The 23474-nt window shown below is 37.1% G+C and overlaps 1 protein-coding gene across 1 annotated transcript in view; it reads right to left on the reverse strand.

Moving 5' to 3' along the window:
- LOC127850383 (disintegrin and metalloproteinase domain-containing protein unc-71-like) overlaps window positions 1-23474 on the reverse strand; it is an 80447-nt gene that overhangs the window by 11178 nt on the left and 45795 nt on the right. Inside the window, exons 6-20 of the mRNA XM_052383376.1 lie at window positions 22335-22398; window positions 18669-18809; window positions 17349-17498; window positions 15515-15681; window positions 14773-14854; window positions 13673-13760; window positions 12042-12068; window positions 8889-8940; window positions 7339-7444; window positions 6637-6708; window positions 5995-6090; window positions 3302-3382; window positions 2295-2409; window positions 973-1084; window positions 169-285 (exon numbers count right to left, since the gene is read on the reverse strand). Of these exons, the coding sequence (XP_052239336.1) occupies window positions 169-285; window positions 973-1084; window positions 2295-2409; window positions 3302-3382; window positions 5995-6090; window positions 6637-6708; window positions 7339-7444; window positions 8889-8940; window positions 12042-12068; window positions 13673-13760; window positions 14773-14854; window positions 15515-15681; window positions 17349-17498; window positions 18669-18809; window positions 22335-22398 (1470 nt within the window). The remainder of the gene's footprint in view (window positions 1-168; window positions 286-972; window positions 1085-2294; window positions 2410-3301; window positions 3383-5994; window positions 6091-6636; window positions 6709-7338; window positions 7445-8888; window positions 8941-12041; window positions 12069-13672; window positions 13761-14772; window positions 14855-15514; window positions 15682-17348; window positions 17499-18668; window positions 18810-22334; window positions 22399-23474) is intronic.

Genomic DNA, 23474 nt, shown 5'->3' on the forward strand with positions numbered 1-23474 from the left:
TAGAAGTAACTTCTTTAAAAAGAAAAATTACATCAAAGCGGAAAGTGTCTTTAATGATTAGGCAGTGACAACTGCACAGGCTAATCTGGGACAACACTAAGCATATGGCTTAAGCTCAGTGTTCCCAGATAGAGATTCAGTTCAAGGTCCTCCTATATGTGTCCTTACTTGCATTCATATTCATGTCCATTAGATGAGAAAGTGGTCTTGGAAGAGTCCTTATCCGGCCCATACAGCGGCTGCTTGAGTCCACCAGAGCAGTGTAACAGGCCGCACTGGATGTCCCTAGAGAAACAAGGGACAAAACATCATTGACAATATAAGGACTCAACTTTGAATCAACGATGAAGTACCTTTATCACCTATTGCTTTCTTTGAAAAATTGTTCTAGAATGTCAGATCTTTATTTACAATGACCAAAAATATAAGCAACAACATCAAAATGAACAATTTGTTATGGAGAATAGGCAAATCTGGGTTTTGAACAACATTTTAACACCTTCCCAGCAATTTTTAAAGAATAAATGATAATTCCTCTAAAAAATCATTATCATAACCACATACATTTTGCTGGAAGATCACAAACAGAATGGATTTAATAAATTGTACACCAATATAAATGCGATTTAAATCTGTAGAAGTGCATACAAAAGTTATTTGATAAATATTTAATTCGGCCGTGCTCTGTTAATGCAGGGGTTTGATGCATGTGCTTAAAGAGTCGTCCCAAATCAGCCTGTGCAGTCCACAAAAACTAAAAATAGCTAATCAGGGAAGACACTTTCCACCTTAACTTGATTTTCCAGCGAGTTCCTTTAAAAAGAAAATACCATACAAGTGTAAAGTGTAGTCACTGATAAGCCTATGTTGACTGCACAGGCTAATCGGGGATGACACTTTACGCACATACATTAAACCCCTTTTCAAAGAGCACGGCCCAATTACAACTTAGGATCTGAGAGGTATACTTACTCAGGCAGACACTTGGCATAAGAGCCGGTGCTGTTCTCCTTGCCACAATGGCCGTTAAAGTTCCCAGTAGGGTTGAACCTCTCATAGCACTGGCCATCTGCCTTCAGTGCGTCTGTGGAGACATGTATATAAGGTTGATCTAATCTACATTATACTTATACAGGTAACAATTATATAGGTCTTTTGATGTAGGTCAAATTAATATAGGTTATAATAATATAGGTCTAATAAATATGGTTCATAGTAATATAGGTCAAAATCATATAGGTCAGACTAATATAGGTAATACTTATATAGGACAATATGTAAGTCATATTCCTACAGGTCATACGCATAGGTCATATTAAAATGAGACATATAAATACAGGTCATATTGATATAGGACATTTGAATATAGGTCATATTAATTAAGTCATACCAATATTGGTTTAGTCATATTAGTTATAATATTAATATAGGTCATATTAATATAGGTAATACAAATACAGCTCATATTAATATAGATCATAGTTACTCATATACAATATATTCATTAAAGGTCATACTTATATATGTATTGATCATATATATGATTCTCATACAGGTCATACTTATATAGGTCAAACTTATAGAGGCCATACTCATATGATTACAGACATATAGGTCATATTGATAAATGTTATACATGATACATAGATCAATCTTGTACGATTGCGAATAATTACAGTCTCAGCTGAACATCATCATGGCTTAAATGTCATATGATTTATGTTATGTGAAATACTATGGTGTTGAAACGAATGGAAATGACATGTAAAATTGGACGTTGAACCAAATGAAAATAACAGGAAAAACAGAATAAAAAGGTTGGTGATAATAATGAAAAAAAATCATGCACAATTATTATCCTTCCAATATACTCCTCTTTCCTTTTCTATTCTACACTAACTTGTGTATTCTGTATGTGAGAATTCACAAGTTTCTGCAATTTTCTGCCTCGTTTAAAAAAAACTTAGCTTACTGCATGTGCGTTTAGTGTTGTCCCAGATAAGCCTATGCAATTTGTACAGATTTAACAGCCAAAACGCTTTCCAACTTAACTAGATATTATTAAAGAGGATCCGTCCTTTAAACGAAAATAAAAAATAAGCGGAAAACCTCGCCACTGATTTATATGTGCAGACTGAACTGGCTAATCTGAGAAAACCTCGCCACTGATTTATATGTGCAAGACTGAACTGGCTTATCTGAGAAAACACTTTACGCACATGGCTTGAGCCCAGTTTTTCCAGGCTTCGTCTAGCCCCATTTGCCCAGCATGCATCCCATGTCATGAGCCTTACCTGAGCCCCAGATGTGCTGACACTGCTTGTCTAGTGTGGGACACACTCCCCCCATGCAGTAGCCTGTGTTGTTATTACACGTGTGACCGTCCTTTGCATAGTTGTTGGCAGGGCACTGAAACACAGAAGTTGTTATACATACAATGGAACATTTAAACCAGGTTGACAGCTTGAGATACATGCAATGACAATTCATGTTGCTATGATAGTTATATGGTCCATTTCTTTAGGTAATTGTGCGTAAACATTTTTTATCACATACACATCTTTTAACAGAATAATTCAAGTATACTGTTATAACTCTAAGTATTCGAACACTTAATTATAATTTTTACCTGTCTTAAAATTTAGATACTAAAAATATTTTAAAATTACAGCTGTCCAAAAATTTAGCGACAAAAAATAAGGTGTCCAAAACTTTTTATAATATTGAAATAAATGCAATTAATCGATGCTCAATAATTTTTTTGTCATTAACTCTTCTTTTTCTGCTTAAAAAAATAAATACAACTTTACAGCTTTGCTAACTCTTGCCTGAAATGATATAGAACAATAACGTAAAAACAGAAAACATTCTGCTTCCTTAATAGGACGACATTGCCTTAAATGCTGTTGGGTGAATCAATAACTTTCTACCGGTATACATGGTTATTTACCCAATTCCACAAATGTAATGGTCCATTGCCCTCAGGCATAAATCTGCAAGATTTTATGGCCTTAATCCTGTTGTAAAAATCCATGATCGAAGTGTCGCAAGATAAGCAAAAACAAGGCTGAAGTCTGTAGAAAAGCGCGGTAAAATAAAAAGACATTAATTATGGACGGAAACATGTAACTCCAAAAATTTAGAGTCACGAAAAATAATTATTTTCGCTAAAAAGCGGTTGTTAAAAAACTTAGAATGTCCGAAAACTGAGGAAAAACAGAAGTGTATTCTATACAAACATACATTTCCATTAGATGGCACAATATTTGCAATGCCAATCACAGTACAATGTTGAGCCTACCTCTCCGTCCCGCCCCGTACAGAACTCAGGCACATCACAGTCTGTGGACCTCTCACGACACACATAGTCTGTGGCCAGGTACTGCAATGGCAAGGTGCAACTTTATAGTCACGGTCATGTTGCTTCAAAGGGAATTTATGTATGTGTTGCACAACATAAATCATGTTTTACATATTGTAAATTTACAATTTATTTTAATAAACTGTTTCCTATTGAAAATCCAAACATAGTATTACATAATATCGTGTGAATGCAACTAAAGCATCTTAATCCATATACATCGTTTATTGTTTAAAACAAATTTTATTCAATGACCTAACTACTATGTTCAATCTTTTTATACTGAACCATGGAATGGTAAAAAAACACAGAACAAGAGTTCCGCGGTCGGAGATGACCGCATTGAAGCCGGATTTTTGATTTGTTTTTGTCAATGCAATACTTAAATTACTGAAATATTGTTCAAAGGTCAAAATGAAATGTAAGTACTTTTCAAGGCATGAGCAAACCTTGTGTTATGTTTTGAATGCATATAACAATTTTAACATTTTAACATTGAAGGTCACAGTGACCTTGACCTTCAAATGAATGACATTGAAATGAGCAGTGGTGATCTTCTAGTACTGGCCAACCTTTATGTCAAGTTTGAAGACTCTAGGTACAAGCATACCAAAGTTATAACATGGAATAAGAACTTTAACATTTTTACCTACCAAAGTTATAAGAACTTTAACATTTTTACATTCAAGGTCACAGTGACCTTGACCTTAGAATGAATGACCTTGAAATGACCAGTGGTCATCTAAGTGTGCTTGCAAACCTTCATGTCAAGTTTGAAGACTCTATGTCCAAGCATACCAAAGTTATAACAATTTTAACATTTTAACATTTAAGGTCACAGTGACCTTGACCTTCAAATGAATGACATTGAAATGACCAGTGGTCATCTTCTAGTACTGGCCAATCTTTATTTCAAGTTTGAAGACTCTAGGTACAAGCATACCAAAGTTATAACATGAAATAAGAACTTTAACATTTTTACATTCAAGGTCACAGTGACCTTGACCTTCAAATGAATGACCTTGAAATGTCCAGTGGTTACTTACTAGTTCTGGCCAACCTTCATGTCAAGTTTCAAGACTCTAGGTCCAAGCATACCAAAGTTATAACAACTTTAACATTTTTACATTCAAGGTCACAGTGACCTTGACCTTCAAATGAATGACCTTGAAATGTCCAGTGGTTACTTACTAGTTCTGGCCAACCTTCATGTCAAGTTTCAAGACTCTAGGTCCAAGCATACCAAAGTTATAACAACTTTAACATTTTTATATTGAAGGTCACAGTGACCTTCACCTTCAAATGAATGACCTTGAAATGACCAGTGGTCATCTGTTAATCCTGGCCAACCTTCATGTCAAGTTTGAAGACTCTAGGTCCAAGCATACCAAAGTTATACCATGAAATAAGAACTTTAACATTTTTACATTCAAGGTCACAGTGACCTTGACCTTCAAATGAATGACCTTGAAATGACCAGTGGTTACTAACTAGTTATGGCCAACCTTCATGTCAAGTTTCAAGACTCTAGGTCCAAGCATACCAAAGTTATAACAACTTTAACATTTTTTATATTGAAGGTCACAGTGACCTTGACCTTCAAATGAATGACCTTGAAATGACCAGTGGTCATCTGTTAATCCTGGCCAACCTTCATGTCAAGTTTGAAGACTCTAGGTCCAAGCATACCAAAGTTATACCATGAAATAAGAACTTTAACATTTTCGAGCACGCCGCCACCCCCGCCCGCCCGCCCGCCCCCCCCGCCCGCCCGACAACATCAATCTATAAGCCGAGATTTTTTCGAAAAAAATCCGGCTAAAAACAACATAATTATGACTTGAGACAGAAATTTGACTCAACAAGCAAATTCATTGAATTGATATCCCCCGCCAATATTCTTCTGGACACAAAAGTGTTATATTTGACACTCAAAAAAAGCATTTTTATGCCCCCGGATCGAAAGATCGGGGGTATATTGTTTTTGGCCTGTCTGTCATTGTATGTGTATGTGTGTCCCAAAACTTTAACCAAAACTTTAACCTTGGTCATAACTTTTGCAATATTGAAGATAGCATTTTTGGCATGCATGTGTATCTCATGGAGCTGCACATTTTGAGTGGTGAAAGGTCAAGGTCATCCTTCAAGGTCAAAAATCAAATTTATGGCTTCAAAGCGGCGCAATAGGGGGCATTGTGTTTCTGACAAACACATCTCATGTTTCAAGATACAAAGGGCCATAACTCCGTTATTAACAGATGGTGTACAATGCCATTTGGCATTCCTCAACCTCTCATTCATATACATACCCATTCCAAGTTTCAATGAAATCCGCCAAAGCACTTCCAAGATATGGATCCGGATACACAAAAAAAAGCATTTTTTCAAGATAAAAAGGGCCATTACTCCGTTATTAACAGATGGTGTACAATGCCATTTGGCGTGCATCATTCTCTTATCCATATATATACTCATACCAAGTTTAAATGAAATCCCCCAAAGCACTTCCAAGATATGAATCCGGACGGACGGACTGAAAGACGGACAACGCCGAAACAATATCCCTCCGCCTATGGGGGGGGGGGGGGGGGGGGGATAAAAAGTGCCACAAAGTGCAGACTGCTGTTACTTACTGAGCAGTTATGGCAGCATGCCCCTGTACGACACTGGGCCCAGTATTTCAGCAGACAGGTGCCCGGGTCACAGCAGGGGTCAGAGAGGGCACACTCCTACAAACATCAAGGATGGGAAACATAATGGGAATTATTCATAATTAACACAGAGACCGTATATAATTAAGTTACAAAATAATAACTTATTAAAGCTAAAAAAAGGCAAGCAATAATTGTTAATAAAGTGTGGCAAGAAAAAAACAACAACAATATTTGTAATGTATATTTTGAAGTCTTAAACACTTTTTTTTTAAATCATTTACGGTTGAATCACAAAACATTTTATAGAAATTACATGTCAAAACAAATTGACAGTTTTGTCCTTGAAGATATATTTTACTTTAAACAAAGCCTCATATATAATTGATGTTTGAGTCTATATGAGCATCCTTTTTGGAAAATAGGGCTAAATGCATGTGTGAATGTGCCATTGAAGATAAGACTGTCAGGTCTGCCCAGACTAATCAGGGTGACATTTCCCGCCTAAAACAAATTTTCCGTAAGTAGAGACTTCCTTTGAACAAAAAATTCCATAAGTGCAACATCTTTAGCACGCATTGAGCCCAGTTTTCTCAGAACTTGGCTCATATAGTGGAATCTAACCTCTGGTGATCCACAGTCACACTCCTCCCCTCTCTCTACATATTTGTTGCCACACGTCTGCTGGAACTTGGGCTGCAGTGTAGAATATAACCAACTGATCAGCAAAATGTCTGTCATTCAATTACTTGTACAGTTAATCTTTTCAATGTACCATTCTAATGAACTACAAATGCGTCAAAATACATATCTAAGTGGTAAAGGGTTATGAGCAGATATTCTGGCATATGGCTTACCTGAGGGTCCAAGGTGAGACAGTTAGCAATGCCCATGTTGAGGGAGATGTCCCAGTGCATGGCTTACCTGAGGGTCCAAGGTGAGACAGTTAGCAATGCCCATGTTGAGGGAGATGTCCCAGTCCATGGCTTACCTGAGGGTCCAAGGTGAGACAGTTAGCGATGCCCATGTTGAGGGAGATGTCCCAGTGCATGGCTTACCTGAGGGTCCAAGGTGAGACAGTTAGCAATGCCCATGTTGAGGGAGATGTCCCAGTCCATGGCTTACCTGAGGGTCCAAGGTGAGACAGTTAGCGATGCCCATATTGAGGGAGATGTCCCAGTCCATGGCTTACCTGAGGGTCCAAGGTGAGACAGTTAGCAATGCCCATGTTGAGGGAGATGTCCCAGTCCATGGCTTACCTGAGGGTCCAAGGTGAGACAGTTAGCTATGCCCATGTTGAGGGAGATGTCCCAGTCCATGACTTACCTGAGGGTCCAAGGTGAGACAGTTAGCTATGCCCATGTTGAGGGAGATGTCCCAGTCCTTGTAGCTACAGCGGGAAAACATCCGCGAGTGAAGATCTGGGGTACCTCTGAAATATCAGTGAATAACATCAACCTGAAACTTGATTGAGTCACACCCTAGAAAATCCAGTCTAGGCAGAAAGTGTCGTCTCTGATAAGCCTAAAACTAAAAAGAAAAATAACTTTTTGTAGCTCAAGAATAAGAAAGACTTACTTACACATGGTAAATACCAGGAATGACCAGGTCATTTTAAGGCAAATAAAATCAACATTCATAAACAATTATTTTCATGCTAAGGTATTAAAATACTAGGAGCAGGGGTGTGATTGAGGTGAAGTCCGAGGGGAAGAAAATTCTGTACACTGATTTTTACTATGCGATTCACATGCATAATGCAATGACAAAGGTTAAACCAGACATTTAAATAAACACCTTCTTAAACTTAGTAACAAAATTTATTTATGAAAACTTTTAAAACTTCACATTTAACATATTAGTATTAAGTATTATGCAAGGTAAACAGTGATCAACAATAATATGTGATCCAATCCCTGTGAACAATGACGACCAGCTTTCCTTTGAGCTCAATGTCTTTACCTGTGAAATATGGAAAACATTGTAACAATGTTCAACTAGCGACACTTTACCACAGGATCCGTAGTTCAAGATTTGTTAACATGGATGCCGTACCAGGACAGTCGATCTTCCATACCCATTCTGAATGTGCTATTGCTTTCTGATTTATATCCAATTTGTTTCTAACCATTCCCATTTAAATTTGCTTTTCACTTATGTGTGAATCTCCAAGATTTTGTGAGATTTGTTTTTTCTTTCAGTAATTCTAATTTTCACTTTACAAAAGCGCCCTTTGCACACAAATCAACAAAGAAATACCAAACACATTTTGAAAGGTCAATTTTAATTGGAAGATTGGGAAACAACACCCAATGACAATGCTCGTTACAAAAATGCTTAGGCAAAATATATCTATGTAATATGCAGAGAGCTTTCCCAGGCCGCGGATATCTCGGGCCGCTTATGAAATTCGTCCATGGAATTGGTCTAAGCCCCCTCCCCACTGTTTTTAATGAATTTTCGCGAATGTAAGAAATTACCCCCCGGGACTACCTGAATGGCTGAGATCCGCAAATCTGCAGAAAAATCACACCCCGTAAGAGGAAGAAAACAGTTTAATATGTTACATAAAAAGGACACAATGAGCCTTAAGCTCAAAAAATTGGGCTTATTGCAAAAGGGTAGTGTCCTCCCAGATCAGCGTTTGCAGTCCGCACTGGCTAATCAGTGATGACACTTTCCACTTTTATGACATTTTTCATTTAAAGAAAGTCCCTTCTAAACCGAAATCCAGTCAGGGCTGAAAATGTTGTCCCAGATAAGATTGTGCGGACTGCAAAGGCTAATCAGGAACAATAATTAAAACACATGTATTAAGCCCAGTTTTCACAGAACAAGGCTTAAACAGTTTTAGAGCATTGTTACCAGTCACTTACAGAACTTCAGTGGACATGATGCAGCCAAACTCATCCTTGCAATCACAGCCCCCTGGAACAGAGGCAAACATGGTAACAACACAAACTCATCCTTGCAATCACAGCCCACTGTAACAGAGGCAAACATGGTAACAACACAAACTCATCCTTGCAATCACAGCCCCCTGGAACAGAGGCAAACATGGTAACAACACAAACTCATCCTTGCAATCTCAGCCCCCTGTAACAGAGGCAAACATGGTAACAACACAAACTCATCCTTGCAATCACAGCCCCCTGGAACAGAGGCAAACATGGTAACAACACAAACTCATCCTTGCAATCACAGCCCCCTGGAACAGAGGCAAACATGGTAACAACACAAACTCATCCTTGCAATCACAGCCCCCTGGAACAGAGGCAAACAAGGTAACAACACAAACTCATCCTTGCAATCACAGCCCCCTGGAACAGAGGCAAACATGGTTACAACACCTATAGAGTAAAAAGTAACCTCGTAATAAAAAACATCCGTGATTACTACATTTATTTTTTTTAGCCAACAACAGTGTTGTTGTTGTGTTATGCTTGAAAAAGAGACTGATAACTTATATGGAAAAAATAGTATTCCTGTTCCTGACTAAGAAAAGTCCACTTCACTACAAATACATTTAATACATGTACAAAATAGATAATATAATTCTTGCATGCACATTTGAGACTCGCTCTGGGAAAATGAAGCTGAATGCAGATGCGTAGTGTGGTCCCAGATTGCAGTGTATAGGAGATAATAAGGGACAACACTTTCCACTTAACATGATGCGTAGGCTTGTCCCAGATTGCAGTGTATAGAAGATAATAAGGGACAACACTTTCCACTTAACATGATTTTACAAAGAAGAGACTAAGTTGAAACAAAAATTACCATAAAAGCGGAAAGTGTTGTCCCTGCTGGACCTGTGTGAAGGGCACAGGCTAACTGGGGACAACTTTCGCACACTTGCATGAAGCACTGGTTACAAATAACACTGCACATTTTAAATCAGATAAATTAGAAAAAACATGGATAGATAGCATGCAAACACAGGTTGATTCCATGTACAAATCAAGCTTGTATTAGAAAACATTACAATATTGAATACAACATTTTTACAATAAATACATCGAGAAGTCAACATTATTAATCAAGGTAAATGCATGCTATATACCTTGCTAACTGTTTTTACACAACATTCATGTTCCCTTACAGTGATCTTAGCCTTGAGATCAGTGAAAAAGTTTTTTATGCAACATCTTCATAGGATTTTTATTTGTGTCAAATTTGTTTTGTAACCATGTGCTCTTTGGAAAGGGGGATAATGCATGTGAGTAAAGTGTCGTCCCAGATTAGCCTGTGCAGTCTCCACAGGCTAATTAGGGCCAACACTTTCCGCCTAAACTGGATTTTTGCTAAGATACTTTCTTTAGAAAATATCATCAAAGCAGAAAGTGTCGTCCCAGATTAGCCTGTGCAGTCCTCACTGGCTAACACTTTACGCACATGCATTAAACCCCCTCTTCACAGAGCATGGCTCATATTTTTTTCATTTGATGTCTGTTTTCATACATAACAAATACAAAAGTCAAGTGTCCTTGACCTTAAAGCTATGACATGATTTTTGTGTGTGGTGTTGACAAGATGATCAATGATGGCACATTTATGTTGAAATCCCATAATGCATGATAAAGGTATAGGCTGTATTCAATCATCTACATACACTATATCCTTATCAGGAATATTATAAAGTGTCCACTGTGACATATACCTTTACCTTGAAGAGAGAAGCTTGGTTTTACCTGCCACACACTGTGACATATACCTTTACCTTGAAGAGAGAAGCTTGGTTTTACCTGCCACACTCTAAAGTGTCCACTGTGACATATACCTTTACCTTGAAGAGAGCAGCTTGGTTTTACCTGCCACACTCTAAAGTGTCCACTGTGACATATACCTTTACCTTGAAGAGAGAAGCTTGGTTTTACCTGCCACACACAGTGCTGATACGATGATCAGTCATGCTGATTTATTTAATTAATATTTTATTAATAATGTATCATTTAATTATTTAACTTTATTTATTTAATCCATCTATGCAGAGTATCCCCCCCCCCACACACATGACCTGATTAAACACTTAATTCCCTTAGGCTATTACCATGACAGGGGCCAATGAAACAAGACTATTGCCAAGCAATATAATGTCCCCTACCATCTCCACCATTGTCAGATTTTTGTATTTGTTGCCATAGCAACCAGAATTTTTGACGTGGGAACAAAATGAATGACTTTGAAAGTTATCGCAGGATCCAGAAAAGTGTGACGGAAAGACAGACAGACAGACACACAGACAGACACACACACAGACAGACACACACACACAGAGCGCAAACCATTAAGTCCCCTCCTGTGAAACCGGTAGGGGACAAAAACAAACCTTGTAGTGTGAAGTAGAAGTTGGTGCATTGCATTGAAATGATGAATAAAAGATGCAGTGCAGGTGAATAAAGACAAGCAGTCAAAGCTGCAGAAAACCGAAGGAGTGCACACACAATTGAAGAAATTAAGATGCTTAAGCATGATCTTCCTATATGTGCCACACTCTGTGTAAACATGACTTGATGCATGTGCCTCACTCTGTGTAAACATGACTTGATGCATGTGCATTTAGTAATGTACCAGATCAGCCTGTGAAGTCGTCATAAGGGACGACACTTTCCGTCTAGACTTGATTTTTGTTAAGAAGAAACTTCCTTTAATATAAAAGTGGAAGGTGTCTTCCCTAATAAGCTTGTGCTGACTCAACCTGCAAATCTGGTTAACACTTTATGCACTAGCATTAAGTCCTGTTTTCTAAGAGTGCAGATAATTGTTTTTTAAGTTTCAAAATATTGTTCTCATTGACAATTTTTTATATTATTTTACCAGCTTTAAGAAGGCTTTGTAGATGGTTAATCACTGTATTTGCTATAAAAATCATAACATCATCATTCATATGATTGCACCTGTAAAACTGTGAGTGGGTCTTTGACCCTGGCAGTGCTTATTGATCAAGTCAATTAGTGCTCAGGTAATATTGGAAGACACAGAACAACAGATTCTGAACACACAACAGAGAGTACAGCTTTGACATGTACCTTCATGATACAAATTTCTCCATTTCGCTGGAAGGTTGATTAAAGAGAAAATATACAAACAGGTTATATATTGTTAATTATCTATTACCCTTTACCACTCAGTTACACATTTGAAGTCCCTAAGAATATCAAATTTAATTTAAGACCTTTCTTGCTAGATTAAAGTTTTAAAGGTTGCATTTCTAAACATAAGGGACTGATGAGTTACTAGCAGGCTGTTATGGTTTTATGCTGGTTACATATAACCATGTGTTTTATGCTGGTTACATATAACCATGTTCAATGTTTTATGCTGGTTACATATAACCATGTTCAATGTTTTATGCTGGTTACATATAACCATGTTCAATGTTTTATGCTGGTTACATATAACCATGTTCAATTTGCTTCTGAGCAGGAAAGGGTTATTCACTATAATAAGGTAATACAAATACTACATGCAATTTGGTCAGTCTAATTTGAACTAGCAGGCATCTAGAAAGGGTTAGTTTCAACAATTTTATTTAAGCTTGATTTTAATAAAAGCCTAGAACTACATTTGTTTCCTGGGAACCAGTACTTGGATGTCTCTAAAAATATACTTGGAATGCCCCGTTTTGAGATCGAACCAAGGACCTCCTATTCACAAGAAAAACACCATTATTTTTGTATTACACCACTATCTAAGGAGGGATAAAAGCTAACTAATTTTACAGTTAGTTGTTTTAATTCACAGCACATAAACTAGACTACTTATAACACTGTGATATTGTATTTTGTCAAGTTGGGATAAGACGTCAAACTGAGAATAGACATCCATTTGGTGACTTTTTCACCCAAATTTTGTGTCTCATGTTCAATGTATTTTTAAACTGTGATCTTGTATGCATGGACTCAGTTTCATTTTTAAGGGATCTTTTTTAAAACCATTCAATACAGTTGTGTAGTGAAATTAATGTAAATTATACTATTCTATATGCATGTGTTTATTTTATTAATAGACTTTTTAAAAACTAATTATAAATTAAAACAAAACCTGCATATATATCTGTGCTGAAAAAAACAATGTTCTCATGTCTTTTTCCATCTTCACACAGTAGTGCGTTTTTGTTAATTATAAGAAAAATATAAGTATTTTTTTAATGATTATAATCCAACTTTTAAATTTGTTCAACATATGGGCCTTCCCTCCCTGTTTAAGGGCCCCCATGCCGAGGCGCTTGACGTTAAACATGGACATATCCAAGGCTCCTAGAAATGGCGTAGCACTTATATTGTACTGTCATAGAGGTGTTACACGCTTACAGCTGCAAAGTACATTATTCTCACCTACAGTTTACACAATTTTTTGTACATGTAAGATATGAAAAGAGCTATTTTTTTAATCTTTTTATTGTTCCATGCATTTAAAGCGAGCTTGTAGCAACAGACCAAGGGTCATAACTAAATATAGACTAGAGGGTCTGATAAACACCTAGGGAAGGCCCTGCAATATAAACTGGCATATGTTTTGAAATTGTTTGCACCAAGGTTAGCGATAGGACATCCATTTTGCCACATCTTCTACCAGGCCAGACCTTAGCCAGGCTACATGCAACACACTACCTGACCAGACCTTAGTTTCCATGGATACCTGGGTAGAGGTTACTCACCATCTTCATCATGCTTGATGCCCAGGTTATGTCCAATCATGTGGGACAGGATGGTGGCGCCCTGCTGAATCTGCAGGTAGCTGGGGTTCTGGGAGTGAATAATGACAAACTAAACAAATGAGAATCACTCAGGGAAAATGGGGCTTAAGGCATGTGCTTGAATTGTCCACCCAGAATTAGTCTGTGACACTTTACAAACATGCATTAAGCCCTATTTTAAAGAATACATGGTTGGTGCCGAGATGTAGAAAGTTTATCTGGTGAGGCTTAGAAAAAGAAAATAGGGCGAGCTTTAGCGAGCCATTTTCTTTTTCCGGCCGAACCAGATAAACTTTCTCCATCTCGGCACCAACCATCATCTCGGCACCAACCATGTATTCTATTTATCCTGCTTCATTTAAAATTATGCCGCTAACACATTTTATCAAAGAAAAATGATTAATTAAGATAATAAATTAATTATTCTGGTCAGCTCCTACATGTACACAAACATTCCTTACGACCGAATTACTACCGATTATGTCACGTAAAAATAGTTCCACATTTAACTGGTCCTTTTAATACTTTCCTATTGAAATTATGAGAAGAAATAAAAAATGAATCGAGAATGTGATATTTTTATTGTTGGAAATCGAAAACAATGTGCAACAGCAAAACAAAAACTGATTTTTATTTGTTATCATGTGTCACAGCATGCGTAGGAATACACTACTTCCTGTTGACCGGAGATAGGAAAATTTATTCGACCCTGCTTTATTTGGTCAATGTTTGCAACAGAGGCAGGATAAAAGTATTTACTACAAAACTGTTTTTAATCACTTGCATGAACTTTGTTTAAGATGTTTGTAAGCATTTTAAGCCTTTTGTACATAACTTGTAAAAAGCATTTATTTATAAACTAACATTTATTACTTCCATGTAGATGTTTGGGTTTGGGTAATATTGACTTATTCCATCACTTCCTGGGCTAATGAAATGGTTCATGAAACATTTTCTAGTAAATGAAACTTACAATGTGCTCTTTTTGTGTTTACTTGATGAACATATTTACACATCACCAAAAAATAAAGCCTATGCATGAATGTTACGCTACAACGTACCCAGTTAATGCCTCCTGCCCTGGAAGTACACACAGAGTCAGGCACCGCCATTCCTACTGATGTACTCTCAAACCGACGACGACTGAAACAATAAAGCTGCCTTGTGGGAAAACTGGGCTTAATGCAAGTGCTTATATTGTCAACACTTTCTGGCTAAAGTGGATTTTCGTTTAGAACTAACTTCCTTTAAAGGAAAAAGTTCATTAAATTAAAAAGTGTTGTCCCTGATTAGCCTGTGCTGACTTCAAAGGCTAAATTCGGATGACACTTAATGCACATCCATTAAGCCCTGATTTGCCATAACGAGCATTTTAGTGCCAATCTTCTTGCTTTAGAAATTTGAAACAGCATTTTATGCAGTCTAACTAACAGAGAGACCCAGGCTTTCATGCCGTTATCAGACAACAGAAAAGCAATTTCAGGATTTTGCATGAACAGTCCACAAATAAAAACTTATTAAATATAACTCTTTAAGTTACACTATAAGAAAAAAATCATTCCAATGTATAAAAATTTACTTTGTAAGATATTATTGAAATAAAATTGAGATATAATAATCATTAAACTCTTCTTTTAAATATAATAAAAGATCAAGTTGGAATTTTATTCAAATAGGAAATATTTTGACCCCTTTGCTTTGGCAGTGGGGTCCCTTTAACAGACCCATTGATACAGCTTAACAGGGCTCCAATATATGCCTGTGGGGTACAACAAAATATCTGCTACAAATGCATAGACTCACGTGAGGAGATGTGCAGTGTGATACTCCGCGTCACGTAGGTGGATGTCCTGGAACTTCATGAAGTTCTCTAGGGTCTCTCTAAGCCTCTCTGTGACAGGGATACGGTTCCTCGTGTTCCAGAACTCCACATAGGACAGTGCTACATCCACGTTCAACTCTTCATAGTACTGCATAGGGAACGAATAATACAATTAATATTGAATACATTTTTACTGTATTTAGTAGAAATTCAGTTGTATAATAGTGCTTACTTAAACTAACAATCACACATTTTCTCGCCTCTTAGATAGACATTAAGAATATGTCATGTTACAAATAGGTTTCAAGGTCATATTCCTTTTTTTATATGCAATCTTATCTTTATTTTTTGTATATTTACAATTGTAGGAAAAATAAATCCCTTTTCTAAACATTTTTTGGAGCATAAATGTGCACTTAATATTTATGACATACGTGAAGTTTCAATTTATATTGCTTCACAAATCAGTTGTTTGCTCAACAACCTTACAACATTTTATGTGGACTGAAAGACCAAACGACGACAGTGACTACAATAGACCTTCTCTCAAAGTGTGTTTGTGAGTGTAGACCAAACGACGACAGTGACTACAATAGACCTTCTCTCAAAGTGTGTTTGTGAGTGTAGACCAAACAACGACAGTGACTACAATAGACCTTCTCTCAAAGTGTGTGTGTGACAGTGACTACAATAGACCTTCTCTCAAAGTGTGTGTGTGAGTGTAAAAGTAAGCCTTGCTCTGGGAATATCACACTCAATTCATGAGCGGAAAGTGTCATCCCAGATGAGGAATTACACTTTCCACTTGTATGGATTTTTTGTTAAAAGGAAGTCCCTTCAAAACTAAAATCCAGAGTTGGCAGAAAGTGTAGTCCCTGATTAGCCTGTGTGGACTGCGCTGGCATATCTGGGAGGACACTTAACACAAATGGATTAAGTCTCGTTATAACAGAGTGAGGCACATTTACTATACTCAATCTCACCATGTCCACAATGTTTGCAGTGAGCGCTGCATACTGCAGCATGTCTACTCACCATGTCCGCAATGTTTGCAGTGAGCGCCACATACTGCAGCATGACTACTCACCATGTCCACAATGTTTGCAGTGAGCGCCACATACTGCAGCATGACTACTCACCATGTCCACAATGTTTGCAGTGAGCGCCACATACTGCAGCATGACTACCCACCATGTCCACAATGTTTGCAGTGAGCGCCGCATACTGCAACATGTCTACTCACCATGTCCAAAATGTTTGCAGTGAGCGCTGCATACTGCAACATGTCTACTCGCCATGTCCAAAATGTTTGCAGTGAGGGCTGCATACTACAGCATGTCTACTCACCATGTCCAAAATGTTTGCAGTGAGGGCTGCATACTACAGCATGTTTACTCACCATGTCCACAATGTTTGCAGTGAGCGCCACATACTGCAGCATGGCTACTCACCATGTCCACAATGTTTGCAGTGAGCGCTGCATACTGCAACATGTCTACTCACCATGTCCAAAATGTTTGCAGTGAGGGCTGCATACTACAGCATGTTTACTCACCATGTCCACAATGTTTGCATTGAGCGCTGCATACTGCAGCATGTCTACTCACCATGTCCACAATGTTTGCAGTGAGCGCTGCATACTGCAGCATGTCTACTCACCATGTCCACAATGTTTGCAGTGAGCGCTGCATATTGCAGCATGTCTACTCACCATGTCCACAATGTTTGCAGTGAGCGCTGCATACTGCAGCATGTCTACTCACCATGTCCACAATGTTTGCAGTGAGCGCTGCATATTGCAGCATGTCTACTCACCATGTCCACAATGTTTGCAGTGAGCGCTGCATACTGCAGCATGTCCTGCACTGTGAGGTTCAGGCTCCAGTACATTGAGTTGTCCAGCACCAGCGCCAGCTTCAGGAATTTGTTGGTCACCAGGGGCGAGTCACTCTCCGGATTCTGCTTCTGGTAACAATAGGAGCCATGTATGAGAAAACTGGGCCTAATGCAGGTGCGTCAAGTGTTGTCCCAGATTGGGCTGTGCAGTTCGCACAGGCTTATTGTGGGACAACACTTTCTGCTCTTATGGAACTTTTTGTTTAAAGGAAGTCTCTTCTGAAAAGAAAATCCAGTCTAGGCAGAAAGCGTTGTCCGTGATTAGCTTGTGCGAACCACACAGGCTAGTTTGAGATAACACTTTACACACATGCATAAAGACAAAATTTCCCAGAACACAGCTAAAAAATTTAAGGACAGTTGCTTTTTTGCACATTCTGATAAGCCCTTGTGGTATTCAAGATGATAACTACAATGCAAAGCATTTATGTAAGTGTTTAGTGTATAATGAAACAAACCAAACAATATACAATTTTATGAAGTTTAAGTATATAAATATAAATTTTCTAGGGACCTCATTTATTATTAAAATCAAAGTAAATAAATAGTTTTCCCTCAGATTAATCAGTAATAGTATGGCAGAGTTACACACTGATGGTGTAAATAACTTGGAACACAACAAAGGATGCATAAAATACATGAAACTTTACACATCAATATTTTTAATAAAACAAGCGATGTGTTTGTGAAACACTATGTCCCCATATATTTGACCTTAAAGGATGACCTTGCCTTGACCTTTCCCCACTCAAAATGTGCAGCTCCATGAGATACACATGCATGCCAAATATCAAGTTGCTATCTCCAATATTGCAAGTGTACATTAAATGAGCGATTTTGACCCATATATTTGACCGATGACCTTGAAGGATGACCTTGACCTTTCACCACTCAAAATGTGCAGCTCCATGAGATACACATGTATGACAAATATGAAGTTGCTATCTTCAATATTGCAAAAGTTATGGCCAATGTTGAAGTTGGCTTCCCTTTTATGAGCTGAACAAAATACCAGCTCATGAGCAAACAACTGATTTGTGAAGCGATATAAATTAAAACTCCACGTATGTCATACAGTGTAAATATTAAATGCACATATATTCTGCAAAAAAAAGCACACTATAGTGGTGGGGGACATAAAAAAACAACATAAAATCCTAATACTGATTTTTATTAAAAAATGAGAACACAAACTTAATTCAATATTGTTAAAAGTTATGAATACTGTCGACATCTTACCCGCTTGTGGTTGAGGTATTTCAATTTGCTGATGTAGTCATTTTTGTGCAGCTCATGAAAGGGAAGCCACTTGCCCTGACTGTTTCCACAACTTTCCACCTCTGAGTTACTTCCCTTGTATATCATGTGCGGCCATTCCTCCTGAAATTATAACAACGAATAAAAGCACACCATTGAGATATTATTTTATCCCTTTTCCACTGCAAGTGGAGGCAATTGCCATAATCATGAATTGACTATTATGTGAAGGTCTGCAGCTGCTATTACTGTCCTCCATTTTGTTCTTTACATAATTATGTATAATTCACAGTCTAACCTTCCAGTGGTCATCTGGATTAAGAGGCCAGTCTAGATTCCTCTGAATCAGTAGTTATAACACCTGAATTGAATGTTCCACTGCTGTAAGGCAGCCAGCAACAAGCAGCAAGTATATTTCACAATGAAAGCCTTTTTTCACCATGTAAGGCCACGACTTTTATATTTCTTGGTTTACAAAACCGCCGACCCTAATTTTTGGAAAATGGAAAAAAAAATAAAATCGGAAAATCGTCTTTTTTTTAAATATTTTATTCCCGACCGCACTTCAAAATGAGCGAAATGAGAAAAAAAACGATCCGGTTTGAGTACGGTTGCGAATAAAATCAAGTAAGTACAATCAACGATTGGTTCACATATATTGCAGAGATCGGGATATTTTTCAATGTGACACATTATGTACCAGTCCTTTTATGGGCACTTCTCAAAATTTATTTCGGGTAAAAATTACAGACAATAAGAAAATCAGCGTCAGTCAAATGTCGACCCCATCAAAATTTATTTCCGTGTCTGTGACGCAACTATATTGTTTAACATGTTAATTATATTAAACAAACCCGATAGTATTTGATAATAAGTATAAATAATCCAATAAAACACTGCCATTATTTACGATATATGTGTTTAGGAATTTTGTAAACACGTCCGCCATAGTTTATAGGAACTGTACAGAAAGTTTGGAAATCGGAACAAATCGGTATATCTCGGAAAATCATTGATAAATGTATTTGTCGTTTCAATGCTTAGGGCCGAGTAATTTCGGCAAATCGGAACTCAACTTGTGTAAAACACTAGCTCAATTAACCGTTAAACTCCGCCTCCGTTCTCTGCAAAAGATTCGAAGGCGGAGCTATGCACGTGCTTTTATTAAATTGGAGGATTGCAATTGAGAAACAAACACACGATTGGTTCGGCATGTTGATTGCTAGACAAAGGAAGCCAATTTTTTCGGCGCGAAATTTGTCGCTTTATTGCTTCCGACAGAAAGCGGCTTTCCTTTGATGACGTCAAACTGTCAATTCACACAGACTGCACATTTTCGGAAGACTTTAACTGACTCCTTGTTTACAATTCCAGTAAAAAAAACACTTGCTAACATTAAACTTTGGATTAAATTATCAAAATAAAGCAAAAGCGAAGTTGACAAATATGATTAAATTAATTCGCGTCAGTTCAAATAAGACGTTTTTACGTTGTAAATCAACGAGTTTTCATGACAACAACAACTTTGACAAACATTACCGCGACGACGCATGGATCGATCTACCTCGATTTTTTTTTTCATGTACGATCTCATAAGTCGAGTAAGAGCAAACACATACCGGGTAATTTGTGTATGAGTAGTTTATCTTATATAAGATTTATGCAACGGGCATCGCATTGCGTAATGGTGCGCATCCAATTATGGAAATGAAGTGCAGTTTTTCGTTTTAATGGGAGAAGAACGCATGTCATGTAATGGAGTGTTTAAAATTGCCTGATGTTACATAAGGTGCTGTTAGGACTCATTTCATTTGAAGATATAGATGTGTTTCATTGCATAATTTGATTTTTTGTCTCTGTGTTAAGGTTATAAAAGATATGTTGTCTTTGTTCTGATGTTATTAGCATTAACTTTTTTTTCCAATGATGTTTTTTTTTTCGACCGCCCGATGGACCATTTTCAAAATAATTTTTGTAAACCAATACAAAAAAAAGTCGTGGCCTAAAGTGTTCAAGAAACAGTCATTTCAAGGTGTGAAAATTCATCATTGAAATTGATGAGGGTTGCGTGTGTCTAAGCATTTATTGTGCAAGGGGATAAAATACACTGATTGCTGTAGCCGCCATTGAAAGATGTTGCCTTCTCTGAGAAATAAACATGTAATATTAGGGTGTTGAGAAAGTTTGTTTTACATTGTATATAAAAATCTTTATACTAAAATATATCGGAGAAAGTTGCATGTTTTAAATAATTCTCACTAATTTGGTTATTTCAAATTAGAACTTTAAGGTACATGTACAGTAGTAATTATATACATAAATACCGATTTGACAAGAACATTTTGTAATCTTTCTTTAATAGAGTTCTCTAGATGCAAGTGGATGAACACATTACAGATTAATAACATTTCTTTATTAACCAGGGGTGTGATTGAGGCAAAGTCAGAGGGGAGGAAAATTCTGTTGACTGATTTTGACTACACGAATGGCGCGCATAACGCAATGACAAACATAAAAACAGACATTAAAATAAACAACTTTTTGAACTTCATAACAATATTTCTTTATAAAAACCTGTTAAACTTCACATTAATCATACTGAGGATGCAAAGTAAACAGTTAAGTAAGTATTTATTGTGATCAATAGCAGCAGTTTTTCAATGTATTGAATGACAGTTAATAGACTAAATATAAACAAACACACTTGAGTGTTCTTCTGGTGTTAATGATGTATTAACTGAGTTAAATTAATATATTTAATTTGTTTACCTTTCAATATCTTGCATTTCACATCTTCACTCAGTTCAAAGCTATTTCAGTTAACTGAACAGTGTGACAAACATAATAAAGCAGAATATGCATATGAATCTGATTATACACAAGCCCACAGACATAAAAAAAACCAAATCATGTTTGTCTATTTCCATGTTCGAACGATACTCTCTAAATTGTTTTACTTCGCGAGTAGACTACACTCCAATTTGCAAACACTGGTTTCCGTGACACAAATTCAGTGGGCACATTTCTTAACAAAATATGTGTTGCTTGTTTCTAAAACGTAGTCTTTTTTTTGACAAACACATTTCATTATTCCTATCAGACTAGGTGATGTCAGTCGTTTATTTGATTGCTATTTGTTATTTCAATAATCTTAATTTTCTCTTCACAACGGCGCCATTTGCAAACAAATCACAAAACACATTTTAAGAACACGATTTTAATTGGAAGATTGGGAAACGACAGCCAATTATATGGCTCGTTTTAAAAATGCTTAGGCAGAATCTACCAGTGTAAAATGCGGAGAGATTTCGCGGGCCACGGATATTTCGGGCCGCTTATGAAATACGTCCGCGGAATCGGTGGTAGCCCCTCTCCCCCACATTTTTTTAAACGAATTTACGCAAATCTCAGAAGTGACATCCGGGACAACCCGATCCGCGGAAATCATTTAAGACAGGACATGATTGTGATGAATTTATCAGTGTTGTTGCTTTTGGTGTTTATTTAAGCCACCTGACTTAATAGGCTACTTTGACCACTTCCATAGACCAGCCATAGTAACACAGAATGCCAAGCCCAATTCAAGTATTTGTTTTATTTGATAAAGAAAACTTAAAAATCTTCTGTTCAAATTCATTCATCACTTACCCCTGCAACCCCTCCTTCCATCGGATGAATCAGGTAGGTCTCATTGTTCATCTGTATGACACCCCTGAAAATAGAGAATGCCAGAATTATAGGTTCACCCTGCTTAATCCACTGAAAGTAGCTTCAATACTGATGGTCTATGAAATCTACAAAGACAACATAAAGTCAGCACATGAGCCCGAGTCTGAAACAAAACATGTGCATTAAGTGCTATCCGAGATAAGCCTGTCGAGTCTGCACAAGCTAATGAGGGACATCACTTTTGGCTTTTATGGTACTTTTCATGTAAAAAAAGTCTCAGTCTGGGCTAAAATAGTCGTCCTTAATTAGCCTGTGCAGACTGCATCAAATCCCGTTTTACCAGAAAGAGCTGAAGGTACCCTTGCTATATTTTGTTTTATTATATACCTGTTTAATGCTTTTGACAAAATACAGGTTGTATCAATCGTTGAAATAAAAAATCCCGTATTACGCTACTCGCTGTTTCCAATTCCGTATTACCATACTAGCCGGACAACTTGGACACATTTAATGACGTCACATTTCACGCACCGAAAATAGAAATATTTTATATTCCGAAATATATTACGAAGTACATCGTGTGACGTCATTTCTGTGACAAAACACAATAGTTTTATCTAAACTCTGTAAGGACATGTCGGACATGGTGTTTTTTAACAGTAAACTCTGTGTTAAAAACGTATTTTGGAGTGTGTGTTTACCATGCATAAATGTATATTTCGATAGGAATACAATAAAATAGTGTGGTTTGAACTAAGTTTCGATAAAGACATGGAAGATAGAAGTGGAAGTGCATATCGTTTAAACGTTTTTGTTATAAACATCGGATTAAAGTTGTCAACTTTATTGTTTTAAAAATTGGATTAATGATGGCATTAAGGTAAGCGTGTCGGAAACCTGTGTTTTCCCGGTTCAAATGTTAACACGTTAATTTACATAAATTGTACTGTGAAACCATTATTATTCGTCCGACATTAATTTTCGCCTTTTTCGTCCTTCGACCGATGGACTAATTCAAGATCCTAACGAACAATCATGTCCCATATTTGAAACAAATAAGACTGAATTACCGTAGGCATGAGGCATTTAAATCCAGCGTAATCCACGCATATACACAGG

The sequence above is a fragment of the Dreissena polymorpha genome, chromosome 11 (assembly GCF_020536995.1).
Source record: "Dreissena polymorpha isolate Duluth1 chromosome 11, UMN_Dpol_1.0, whole genome shotgun sequence".
Lineage (NCBI taxonomy): Eukaryota > Metazoa > Mollusca > Bivalvia > Myida > Dreissenidae > Dreissena > Dreissena polymorpha.